The sequence below is a fragment of the Euprymna scolopes genome, chromosome 13 (assembly GCF_053919585.1).
Source record: "Euprymna scolopes isolate OS-2025 chromosome 13, ASM5391958v1, whole genome shotgun sequence".
In the NCBI taxonomy this organism is placed as follows: domain Eukaryota; kingdom Metazoa; phylum Mollusca; class Cephalopoda; order Sepiida; family Sepiolidae; genus Euprymna; species Euprymna scolopes.
The window spans coordinates 34,907,460-34,922,075 of record NC_136494.1 but is presented as its reverse complement, the minus strand read 5'-3'; the positions used below and the strand labels follow the sequence as shown (position 1 = coordinate 34,922,075).

Genomic DNA, 14,616 nt, shown 5'->3' with positions numbered 1-14,616 from the left:
TTTTTTGAAGAACATCTCAAATCTCTTAAGATATAGATCGTGTACCAAACTAGTGTTATCTACGTCAAAGCAGCACCCAAAATATGTCGCAGTACAGGTAAACCAAAAATAAATTGCTTTAAATTTCCCAATTATATTATCCAGTTAGATTAAATTGTGCACTGACATGAACATTCCGATGACAGTTTTCTGAACCTTACTACTTCCATGCTGGCTCACTCATGACAAATTGGAAGCAGGTGTTTTGTTTGTGATACAATTACTAAAAGATTCCCATGCAGGGCCAACAGGCTCCCTCTAGTTTAGTATCTCAGCAGAAACCTCTTTTTTTTAAATGTATTGCTTGACCATAGCTGAGGCTCCATCTAACCTTGTATGATAACCCTTCAAAATCTGAGGGAAGCTGACAAAGGCTACACTTTGTCCTAGTGTGATTTGGAACTGTGTCTCTCCCTGAGGTATTATACACACCTGCTTACCTAGATACATACAATGCTTGGTATTCCCAAATGGTCACCCATCTGGTCCTGGCCAGACTCAATGTTGCTTAACTTCAATGATCTAACAAGAATCAGTGTGTCAACGTAATTATGTTATATATAACACGTACATGAGTAGGTAAACGAAAAGTGAATTGTTTTGGACTAATTTCCCAATTATATTTTATTCAAAATATTTTATGTCATCAGCAGTTATGTTTAGCAGGGAAAAATCGAATCAAAATGGTGGAATTTTTTTACACACACTGAATAGACAGAAAATTATAAGATGGAACCAAAATAATCGAATTATGTCTGTGAAAAACGATGAAACTGATTATCAGGCCATGAACAAAATGGAGAAGAATATTGATATGAACATCCTTATTATGTTTCTGAATTTTTGAGATGCAGATTCATAATTTGAGTTATTTGGATTATTCAAACTACTGTTCTCATCTTAAGTGTTATTTGCACAACGTGTTAAAGTTGAACTCGGGAATTTATATGAAATATCAACCTGAACTCTTTATTAACTATATGAGGTAGATTGTTCTTGTTCAGGAGTTCATACTGAGAATAAAGTACTTTTATGTTCAGTTATGACCGGGCAGAAGTCTTAAGTAGTTCTTAATGAACTGCAATTTGAGAACACAGATAAACCAATATGAGCGATGCTGAAAACATAATTAAAAATTACTTAAGGTTGTGTAATGTGGCTGTTACTTTTTAACAGTGTCGTTACACTTCAAAACTCTTAGACCCACACGTTGTCTGGTACCATCGCAAAGGCACACACAAATAAAACGGCTTTATTCGTGATTCTTCCAAAACAACACATTTCATTACATTTCCAAAGTCTTTTTGCGCACACATGTGCTTTTTAAAAGTCTCTGTCTCCTTACCACTCCACACCAGCCTTTCTTGCCTTCGTTTTCACATGTCCATCTTGCCTGGTGTACTTTGATACTCTTTGACCACGTGGTGTATTTTTCCCCTCCTTTTCTTGTAACACCCACTTGCACACACTTGCTAATTTGCATACGTGCTTTAACGTCTGCTGCTACTAATATTTTCACTAGCCAGCCATCTTTTGGCTGCTACTGCTGGTTTTCTTACATACGCCCATACGTGCTCTGTTACAGATTGACAGGACGAGAACAATCTACACCTATGAATTAAATAAAGAGCTCCATTTGAAATTTCACATTTATCCCCAAATTGGACAAGATGTTATCTAAAGAAGGTCGGAGGTTCCATCGGTTGAAATGTTGTGGGAGTAACACTCAAGATGAAAACAGTAGTCAGAATAATCCAAACAGTACAGCTTTATTTATTTCAAGTGCGGCATGAGGTCAAAGAAAATGAGCAAAACAAAAACAAAACGAGTTTGCACTTGTTTACTGCTGAATGCAACACAAACACCTACCTCAATGTAATCCTTGACGACCTGGAAATAAACTCTTTCTGTCCTCCATGGTCAGCGTAGAGCCGACCACAGACATTTTCTACTGGCATTGTCGAGGGATCTGCGAATCCATCGTAAATTGACAGGCCAGCCTCTTCACAATAATCTGCATGAAAATAAATAACAAAATAAACACAGTTAAAAAAAAAATGGATAAAAAAGTTCAAAATTAAAACAAGAAAATCTACTAGTATATGAAAGGAACTCTGTGTGTTTGTGTGTGTGTGTGTGTGAGTATGTGTGTGTGTGAGTATGTGTGTGTGTAAGTGTGTGTGTGTGTGTGTGTGTGTGTTCGTTCTCTATGAACTTCTAAACAGCTGGGCTGGTTTTCATGAAATTTCACACAAATGTACTTTATGTACCTGGCAGTATTCTTAGATAGGTTTTGTACTGGAATGTTTTCGATAATTATCAGTAATCAATCATCTAAAAATCCAATGAAAGAAGGAACAGACGATTCTGACCAAAGTTCACACCTTATACAGCCTAATATCATGAGTGGTTTTATTACCGCACAAGCAGAAAAGGCCAGCATATAAATCTAATAGTAGGTTCTTTGATATGACAGGGGCACGTTCAACGTGTATGTTTCTGTTTAAAGCACAACTGAACAATGATACTTGACTTAGTCCTAAATAAATTTGTATTAGGGAAATCGCTCAAGACAAAGCGTGAAACCATTTGATATAAGGAGCTTACAAGAACAAATTAAAATTCTTGATTTGTTATAAAACTTGAAAAAAAAAAAATAACGTAGTTTAACACCAAGGAAAACATTTATGAACTATGACCACGCCTTCCTTTCTCTACTCTATAATAAGCATGGTAGCAAAGAATAAAACAAAAGAAAAACTGCCACATGGAATTTTAATATAAAAGAAAGGAAAATTATAACAAAATAATAATAATAATAATAATAATAATAATAATAATAATAATAATAATAATAATATATCTATAATATGCTAAGCTATTTTCTGTTCGTATGTACGTTATCACCTTTCACACTCATCAAAAAAATGAAATCGTTTGATCAGCAAAAAAGGTGATTGGTGATCAATTTGATGCTTCTAAGGTAAAAAAAAATTCTGACTTTATTAATGAATTGTTCCAAAATCAAATCCAAAATTTCACAAAAAACACTCGACTAACTACAACCACTATATACGATTAGTTTGCAAGTCTGTTGCTCAGTAGAAGAAAACGATTATCATTGTAAGACGCGCCCCCCTCCCCATGAATAAAACTTTGTTATTTGTTTAAAACTGGAGTTTGAATTTTATTTGGAGGGAGAATTCTTCTGTAACAGCATTGATTGAGACCATACAATTACCACTGAGATGGTGTAGAAACCAAACATCGACTTCAGACCGGCACAACAAATAAATAATCACAAGAGACCAGAGTGTCAATGTGAAAATGTTCAAACATTTATTTTTTTATGCTTCTAAGTTTTTGAGATGCCGATTGATAATTCATATTATTTGTATTCTTTGGATTACTTTTCTCCTCTGGAGTGTTAGTTTCACAACGTTTTAGTCTATGTAATTTCCAACTTTCTTCAGCTGTATCTTATCAAATTCAGGGATCTTTCTATCGAACATGGGAATCTTTCCATCGAACTCGGGAATCTTTCTGTCAAACTTGGGAATCTTTCTGTCAAACTCTGGAATCTTTCTGTTGAACTTGGAAATCTTTCTGTTGAACTCGAGAATCTTTCTGTCAAGCCCAGGAATCTTTCCGTCGAACTCGGGAATCTTTCTGTTGAATTTGGGAATCTTTCTGTCAAATTCGTTAATCTTTCTGTTGAACTTGGGAATCTTTCTGTCAAACTTGGGAATCTTTGTCGAACTTGGGAATTTTTCTGTCAAACTTGGGAATCTTTGTCGAACTTGGGAATTTTTCTGTCAAACTCGGGAATCTTTCTGTTGAACTTGGGAATCTTTCTGTCAAACTCGGGAATCTTTCTGTCAAACTCGGGAATCTTTCTGTCGAACTCAGGAATTTTTCTGTCAAACTCGGGAATCTTTCTGTCAAATTCGTTAATCTTTCTGTCAAACTTGGGAATCTTTGTCGAACTTGGGAATTTTTCTGTCAAACTCGGGAATCTTTCTGTCAAACTCGGGAATCTTTTGCCAAACTCAAGAATGTTTCTGTTGAACTCGGGAATCTTCCTGTCGAACTCGGGAATCTGTATAGAAATTTCGAACAGAATACTTTATTTAATCCACAGAGGTGAGAAGCCATGACTGGATAGAAGTCTTGAGTAATTCACAGTTGTATTCCCAGTATCTCCATGCACTGAGGATTAAACCATCAACCTCCAGAAGAGTGTCACTTAGGATGGAATGTTAGCAAGTACTTTATCCATTATGCCATGTGCCCTTGTGGAAACGTTGTGCAAATAACACTAAAGAAGAGAAGAGTCGTCAGAAGAATTGAAATAGTATAAACTTATCCATCTTATTCAATAATTAGTTGCCAAATTGTACATGATGCTAAGAAACCTTTGTTGCAGCCAAACAAAACCATATATCCACCCTGGTGTAATGGTTACTAATGCCGATTATGAATTGGAGACGTTGTTATTGGGGCAGAATTATTGGTTTGAGAGAAAATTAATTTTAACATAAGATGTTGCTATGGATGCAAGATTTGATACTTTTTGTGTTTATATTCTGTCAAAACCTGAAAAGGAACTTTTCTTAAGTATTATGCAAATAGACCCACTAGTATATAATTTTGTCATTTAAAAATAACAGAAAATTACATTCAATCAAAATCAACCTAGTAGCATCGAGGTTAGCAACGAATCGACTGTGAGAATTGATAGACATCACATGACCCAAAAAGAGAGTGACTGAGAGAAGTTGTCTGTTCGATTATGTATTGCCTATAAGTGCAATCATCTCGTTTTGAAATGTCCTGATAAGATATGATTAAATGGTAATTATCGATCTCTCTCAGAATTGATCAGTGATTTGGACCAAGAACAAGGTGAATAACTCTCTTCTGTCTTCAACAGTTGTATTTCGACTTGTGTATTATTTTTTTGAGGTATAAAAGAATTCAATTACCGGTGGCATTTCCTCAGTCTGGCAAATGAAGCCTACAAGCAGGACAAGGTGAAATTATAAACTGCCATGGTTAACACAAGGTTGAAACACAAAACTTTCACTTATAAAATTTGGATGGAATAACATCACATGAAATTATTACCCAGTTCCAACTCCCCTTCCCATTCTCACTCCCACTTCGGCCAACTTTACAACCAGAAGTGACCACTGTCTTATCACTAACATTTCTACAATTTCACTTACTTTGACTACCACTATAGAACATGAACCATTACTACCACCACCACTATTTTATTAACTACAACCGCCACCCCTAAGAATAAGAGCAATAACAAGAACAATACTACCGGTAACAAAAAGAAGCATGACCTCTGCACCCTCGACCGCTCACACCCAACTCCATTCCATACCCGAATCACTAATTAATGTGGCCAGAGACTAAGCTTTCAAGCTTTGATGAGGCAAAAAGCGAAACCTCTAAATGACTAGCCAACAGGCTGATAGGTTTCTGATATGTGATACACTGTGCACCTGTGGATCCTCTTTTTCATACAGTATGATCCATTGTAATAGGTTGTTTGATTCGTGCTGATAATAGTAAAATTTTGATTAATTCTTTTAGAATTGGAATGGAAATTGCTACTGACAAGGTGTGAAGCCACTTAATATAAAAAGCTAATAAGAATGAAAGACGATTATCACAAAAAACAAGAGACGCCTATTGACTTTAGTCAACAAGAATAGGTTCCACAAGCTTGACCTCTTGGAATGACTCAACTGGAATAGAAAGCTGTATTATAATAAGTTATCAAAACAGTGAATTAATGGCGATCACTAGACCAACAAGTTAAACGAACTGGAACAAAGGAAGCCGGGAATAGATCAGACAATTCTGAAGAGCGTAAATAGTATTTATAGAAAAGAGTGAGATTGGAAACAATGTTTCTGTGCCCTACAAAGAACCCTCAAATGCGACAGAGATTCACCAGCCCAAATATGATAACAGTGACCCATGCATTATCTGATACTACATTTGTAGAGGTAGATATTAGCGTGTGTGAGAAAGTGTTTAAAGCGATAGAAAAAACTGATTATACAAAAATAAATAAATAAATGAAATAATAACAAAGAGAGAGCAATGGATCTAATTAATTACATGTTTAATTTCTATATTGCCACAAGATTATATTTTCGGTCGAGTTTGTTTGTTTATTTATTTGTGCACAGCTTAGCTCCCTCATCGCATGACCAATTGTCACCAAATTTAGTAAAAATTTGTCTAACTTAGAATTGATTTAATTTTAAATATCTAGGTTAATAGTCAAGATCAATATCACACAAGTTGAAAATTAAACGGTTCTGTTCATTATAAAAACTTACTACTTGACCCATATTGTAGCCAAAGACGTCTCACACCTTATATGTCACAGAATTTTATCTTCTGATTTAGATGGATCTAATGCTCTTAGATAATAATGACCATTGTGGAAAATTTCAGTCTGATTATATTAATAGTTTTTGAATTATCATATAACTTCAGGAATACTTCATATAATATGAAAAAGTAAGGGACAGATAAAACTTTGACTCATCCTTACGTTGCCAGGCTGAGGTGTATGGTCTTAAGACTTACATTCTTATTTTGTTTGCAAAAGGCAGCATTTATTTTCTATATATGTTTTGAATACAGTTCAGTTGTAGTAGTATATTCAATGTTACACCCATTACTAAGTTTGCGTAAAAATATATTCATAGATTCATCAGGCTGCTGGTTATATATTGAAGCCTTACGCCAATAAGTAAAGATTATGTAAACTAGTATTAATTTCAGCGAGGGTTATATAATTACATGTCGGGATAATCTAGTTGCAAACGGAAATAGACCAATCTGCAGCTATTGTGATTGAAGCGTGGGGGGGGGTAGACATAAGGGTTGGTTAGAAATGTAGGTGTCGAATGACATTAAGTGTTTAAGGGACAGAACAGAGTTTCTCCTCAGTCGGATTCAGAGAGGCGACATGTAGAGAAAATCTAAGTGAATGTTGCTTTGAGACTCTGCCTGTATGTCGCCATCATAAAACTGAGTAAGAAAGAAAAACAATTTAAGAAGTAAGTTGAATTAGATATTGGTCTCTACTCACATGAACAGCTATTCTCTAAATGAAACCATTATGTTTCCATGCATGAATGAGATTCGTCTTGAGTTAAACAGAAGTTCAACAACCATGAGGGGATCAACGACCCACGTGTGGAAAAGCTACGATCGGAGAAGATTAGTAACTGTGCAAGAATGTAAAAAAAAAAAAAAAAAAAAAGGGCAAGACAGCAAAGTCGCTCAGTAACACGCTACTAAAGTCTCCAGGAGTTCTACAACAGTCTCCTAGAATTTTTCTACAACAGTCTTCAAAGATTTTCCTACAACAATCTTCAAGGATTCTCGTACCACCGCCTGTCTGCATTCTCTATGTAGCCTACTTTTATGCAGTCGAGCAGTGAGATTTTGTATCACTTTGCGAGACCGCTTTAATTTTCTCGGTTTCCTCAATTTTCCCTAGAAAGAATTTGTTATGTTGATTTGTCTTTTGATCGTTTACGGGCAAAAATGCACGTGTACACCCTATGCATTTGTTGGAAACGACATGCTTAACGTTTGAAATGTTACATGCTGTTGTCAGGCTAGCAAAAAGATGTTGAGCGAAAATGCTATCAGGCAATTTAACATAAACACGGCACTATTTAGGAACAGTAATTTATTTGGTAATAGTATTCGACAGATTTTCACACATCAAGATATACACAAGTCACTCGAGAGCCCAAGCTTGTTATGTTTAACGCCTTCGATCTGAGAACCAAAGTTATTTATATTGATTTCGTTGGACTATTTTCCTCGTTGATATTTACATATGAAACTAGTAGAATTATTTCTATTTGTTTTAGTTTATTCTGGTTTTGTTGTCAATTTTTAGTTATTTTTAAAAATTCTTTTATTCGTTTGTTTTATTTATTTCATGTCATGTTATTTAATTTCATATTTAAATGGAGAGCTTAAATTGCATTCTCTTCATGCAAATCTTTCAGATTTTGTTATTTTTTAAGTGCAAGAGTAGTGAATGAAACCTAATACAATACAATGATATATATATATATATATATATATATATATATATATATATATATATATGTATACATGGGGTACTTTCCCCCATTCTTTTCCTTCTTCGCAGTAGGGGTTCGAGCCTGTCTTCCTACTACCACTTTTTCTTTTTGCTTAACACACACCTCCAAACTCCTGGGCAACGCCGGGCACCCATGCTAGTATATATATATATATTGTATATATATATACTATTTATTATCAGGTTATGTCGTATATATATATATTATTTATTGTCAGGTCATGTCATATGCTACTGGTACCATGTAACCTAGTACTACCTGCCTCATGGTCGGGTCACCGGCGACTAAACTGGTTCCCCCACCAGACTTGTTTGGTGAGGAGGGTGGCTAGTCTCCCTGAAGGATTAAAAACAAGACCTTCTAAAGGGCGAATGAACTCTTTTTCTGGGTCAACGGCCAACTAGCACAGTGTATATTTGTGTGTGTGTGTGTGTGTGTGTGTGTGTGTGTGTGTGTGTGTGTGTGTGTGTGTGTGTGTGTGTGTGTATTGGGGTGGAGAGGGCTCCCGTAAGCCATGGTGAAGGCAACCTTTCTAGGAGAAGCAAATCTCTGATTTAAAAAACAAAGCAGGAGACCAGTACTCGCATTAAACTGGTCTGCAGTTTAATTTGTTGCTGGCTATGTTGCTCTTGCTTGTTGCTGGATCTCAACATTTTGAACGGAGAGAGAGACTTAGCTGTCGTACAAAGCTAAGACTCTGTAACATCATCTTTGTATAGATACTCCCTCAGGCATTTGGGCTCATGGATTTTAAATGTCTGAGGGAGTGACACTCGTCTGACAAGACGTTGCAATCATCATCATATATATATATATATATATATACATGGGGTACTGATGTATATGTGCACGTGCCTGTGTATGCGTGTGTGGATGTGAAAGTATATGTGCCCACTGCCTGCTGTCCACATAGTATGTGAGAGCGTGCAACTGTGTATATATGTTCACGAGTATTGGTATCTGTATGTGCGCGTGCGCTAGCATGTATGCGTGGGGTGCAAGTATGCCTGAATCAATATGCGCATATCGGCCCGTATAAACGCCTCCTTTGGGGGCAGGGGCGTCGATGTGTATATGTATCTGTGTATGAGCGCATCCATGCCCACGCACGCGTACCCAATTTTAGCACCTTAAAGAAAATTGGACGTCAGCGAGAGCAACGCGGGTGTCTATGCCTGAATGCGCGCATATGTGCATATATTTGCACGCCAGGGCGGAGATGTATGTGTACATGTGACCGTTTCTTTTAAGTATATATGTGTGTACGTGCGCATGTGTGTACCCGTGCCCGCGATCGATAGCTGACTCTCTCCAAACAATAAACAACAAAATAAAAAATAAAAATAAATAAACCCGAATCATAGCCCTCCCCCTTCCTCCAAACATAAGCGGACACCCAACAGGTCAAGACATAGAAAGAAATCATCTCACCAACGAGACGCCTAAAAACTTTAACATTAAGACTCGAATTTTAAAGTAACCCCCCTCCTCCCACCCCCACATATTTCCCTTCCCTGAAACTGTCTGTGTGTCTGCCTGTGCGTGTACATTTCCCTACCAAATTACTCTGTCAATTTTCAGTCTACAGACTCAAGATTTGACATTAGGGGTATTGAGATTTGGGAAAATCTTTTTAATCGGTTTTCGGAAAGAAATTTGGTTGTCAAGAGATCAAAGTTGAAAGAGTTGACCTTTGCAGACTCTACCAAACTCCTCTGCCGATTTTGGGTCTAAACACTTGAAATTTTAGATGTAGGCTACCTGGACACGAGTCAAACTTTTTAATATATATATATATATATATATATATATATATATATATATATATATATATATGCACATAAAGTTATGAACAGTACATAGGGCCCAAGCAAAGCTGGGCTGAACTGCTAGTATATCTATAAAAGTGAAATTGTCTGTGTGTCTGTTTGTGTGTTTACATTTCTCTACCAAATTACTCTGTCAATTTTCAATCTGCAGACTCGAGGTTTAACATAGGGAGTATTGAAATTTCAGAAAATCTTTTTAATCGGTTTTCAGCCCGAAATTTGGCTGTTAAAGGGTCAAAGTTCAACGATTTGACCTTTGAAAACTTTACCAAACTTCTCTGCCAATTTTGGGTCTAAATACTTTAAATTTTAGATGTATGTTCTTTGAACATGGATCAAAAATTTTAATTTGATTTGAGCCCAAAACAATAAATATTAAGGGGTCAAAATTAGGGTCAAAGTTAAAAAAAATTTGACCTCTCAGGCAATTCTTGAAGTTATGACCAGTATATAGAGCCCGAGCAAAGCTGGGCTGAAGTGCGAGTATATATATATATATATATATATATATATATATATATATATATATATATATATATATATATAAGAATCCCGGGATACGCTGGCCCTAGGATACGTTTTTTTTCAGGTTACTATGTGGAATACAATGTTCTTCCGGCCTCAGGTTATGGTGTTTGCCCCGCCTTATAGCGTTATTTATAATATTATTTGATTATATACATATCTATTATATACTGCACTGTATTTTGTTAATGATTTTTAATGCAGTATACCGAGGTTCTACTATATATATATATATATATACTAGCTGGCCGTCCGACGTTGCCTGGTTGTACAATACGCTTAAACATGATATTTTAATTTATGCAGATTGCGTATGTATTATTATAGAATCAATCCTCTGTTGATTATTGTATATTACAAGGAATACTTTGCCCAGTGGATTAATTCAAAAAAAAAAAGAAAAGAAAAAAAGATAATAATGATAATGTCGTTCAACAAATTCTGTTTGTATTTGTTTACAATATGACGTCAGCTGGTATTTGGGGTTGATGATAAATGACATATAAATGCCAATTCTGATAAATGTTTAGATTTTATAATATGCAAACAAGAAAATGATTTGTACCTCCCCTTTTATCATGAATTGAATTCATTAATAAGAAAAAATTAAAATAAAATGGTGAGTTACACCCCGACTTGGACAGGCGATCATTCGCTCTGTAGTCAAATGTTCTACTACTGATCTATATCTACAAATGACAATGAATCTGTTTTTTAAGAAGAAATGATTTGCTGAGATTTTATTGTTTCCTTTGACAAGTGTAACTTAAAATATTTCCCGGTAAAAGTTCTTTTTTTTTTTATCTATGAAAGAAGAAAGACTATTTTTAAGATCGGATTTTTGGGATTTTTGAAAATTGGTTGGTTAGATTTTATTATTTCCCTTAGCAGATGTAACGTAAAATATTCTCTGTAAAAATTCTTTTTCATTTATAAGAGTGAAACATTATTTTTAAGATAAGATTTTTCCGATTTTCGATACTTATCGAAGGGATTTAAAAAAAAAAACATATCTAAGAACACTGCCGGACATATAAATTACATTTGTGTAAAATTTTCAAAAGATAGGCCAGCCGTTTCGGAACCTACGAAGCAGGATCTCACACACACACGCACATTAAGTGACTTTTACTCCAATAAATCTGTTTTTTTTTTTGTACTGGTAAATATATTAAAAACATTTTTTTTTCTATTTATTTAAAAAGAAAATACAACATTCTTATATATAGGTCGTAGAATTGCATTCGCTTGCAAAAGATCTAGCTAATTTGCATATTCTTTTAAACATTCATTTTATTTAATTCCCTATGAGTTTTTTTCGGTTTTCTTATGGGATGATCATCTTTAGTTAACTATTACGTGTAATTATATTAATGCAGATATTCTACATGATTTATACTTGCATAAAAGGTTATAGTAAACACAAATCTCTTTCAATATATATTTATGTGTGCGTACATATCTATATATACAGACATATACATACATATACATACATACATATATATACATATATATATATACATATACCTACGTATATACATATATATATACATACATGCATATATATATACATACATACATATATACATATATAAATATATACATACACATATATATATATATATATAAATATATACATACATATATATACATAAATATATACATACATATATACATACACATATATATACATACATACATATATATATATATATATACATACATATATATGCATAAATATATACATAAATATATATACATAAATATATACATACATACATATATATATACATACATATATGTATATATATATATGTATGTATATATATATTTGCACTGATGATATATTATTTTTTATATATTCATGTATATATATATTATTTTTAGAATATATATATATTATGAGAGTATATATATTATTATTTTAGTATGTCTATATATACATATATATTTACATATATATACATATACATATATATATACATATATACATATATATATATATATATATACGTAGACATACATATATATGCATATATATACAATATATACTCATATATATACATAGACATACATATCTATACATATATATGCATACATATACAAATATATATATATATATACATACATATATACATACATATATATACATACATATATACATACATATATGCATATATATACATATATATACATATATAAGTATAAATATATATACATATATATATGTATACATATATATATACATATGCATACATATACAAATATATATATACATACATATATACACATACATACATATACATACATATACATACATACATATATACATACATATATATACATATATACATATATATACATATATATAAGTATAAATATATATACATATATATATGTATACATATATATATATATATATATACAAACATATATACATAGGTATATATACATTATATAAATACATACATATATATACATATATATATTCATATATATATATACATACATACATGTATATTTATGCATACATATATATATGTATGCATATATATGTATATATAAGTATGCATATATATATGCATGCATATATATGTATGCATATATATATGTATATATGCATGTATATATATGTATATATATGTACATATATGTATATATATGTATATGTATGTATATGTATATATATGTATATATATATGTATGTACATATATGTATGTATATATATATATGTATATATATGTATGTATATGTATGTATATATATGTATATATATATGTTAATATATATATGTATGTATATGTATGTATAGATATATATGTATGTCTATGTACGTATATATATGTATGTATATATATGTATGTATATATAAATTATTTTTAATGTATATAAATGTATATATTGTTTTTAAGATATGTATATTTTATTTTTAATATATATATATTATCTTTAATATATATATATATATATTTATACATATATATAAATTATTTTTAAGATATATATATATTATTTTTAAGATATATATATATTATTTTTAAGATATATTATTTTAAATATATATATATATAATTTTTAATAGATATATTATTTTTAATATATATATTATTTTTAATATATATATATATTAAAAATAATATATATATATTATTTTTAATATATATATATTTTTTAATATATATATATTATTTGTAATATATATATATATATATATATATATATATATATATTATTTGTAATATATATATATATATATATATATTATTTTTAATATATATATTAATTTTTATATATTCATGTATATATATATAATTTTTATAGAATATATATATATTATGGGAGTATATATATTATTATTTTAGTATATCTATATATATATATATTATTTTAGTATATCTATATATATTATTTTAGTATATATATTATTTTTAGTCTATATATGTGTATACATATATATATTTATATTATTTTTAGTACATATATATTATTTTTAGTTGATATATATATATATATATATATATATATATATATATATATATATATATATATATATATATATATATATACATATATAAATATAATGATAGATAAGAAAACAAAAGAGCGTTTCCAAGTAAGTTTTTTGCGCTTAAATAAAAACGTCTCTGCACTAAATTCCAAGACAGTTATTCTAGCGTCATCATAACCTCACCCTAGTTTTATTTCTGGAGATTTTTCTTATGAGAATCCAGCATATTATGTTTTTTTTTTTTTTTTTTTTTATCTCCAAGCATAAATCAATTCCAGGAAAATTCTTCAATCTCAGGATTCAGGCAAGAGGAAAAAAATGTCGCTTCTTCTTTCGTATGATATGGAGGAGAAAACACAGCATCTTACTGAGCTGAGATTATACTAAATCTATTCAACCAAACAAAAAGAAATGAAATATATGCCATTATAACAGAATGGTGGTAGCTAACGAAAATATGACAAAGGTAATATTTTCATAGACTTTTTTTAAAAAAAGTGAAGATATCGAAATCCGTTTGCCCTATTTTCATATCTATATAATAACACG

At 31.5% G+C, this 14,616-nt stretch overlaps 1 protein-coding gene across 3 annotated transcripts in view; it reads right to left on the bottom strand.

The window, feature by feature from the left end:
• LOC145291965 (bone morphogenetic protein 1-like) overlaps nt 1–14,616 on the bottom strand; it is a 725,795-nt gene that overhangs the window by 23,110 nt on the left and 688,069 nt on the right. For all 3 annotated transcript variants that reach the window (XM_080137904.1, XM_080137902.1, XM_080137903.1), the window contains one exon: nt 1,909–2,053. In XM_080137904.1, coding sequence (XP_079994030.1) covers nt 1,909–2,053 — 145 coding nt within the window. The remainder of the gene's footprint in view (nt 1–1,908; nt 2,054–14,616) is intronic.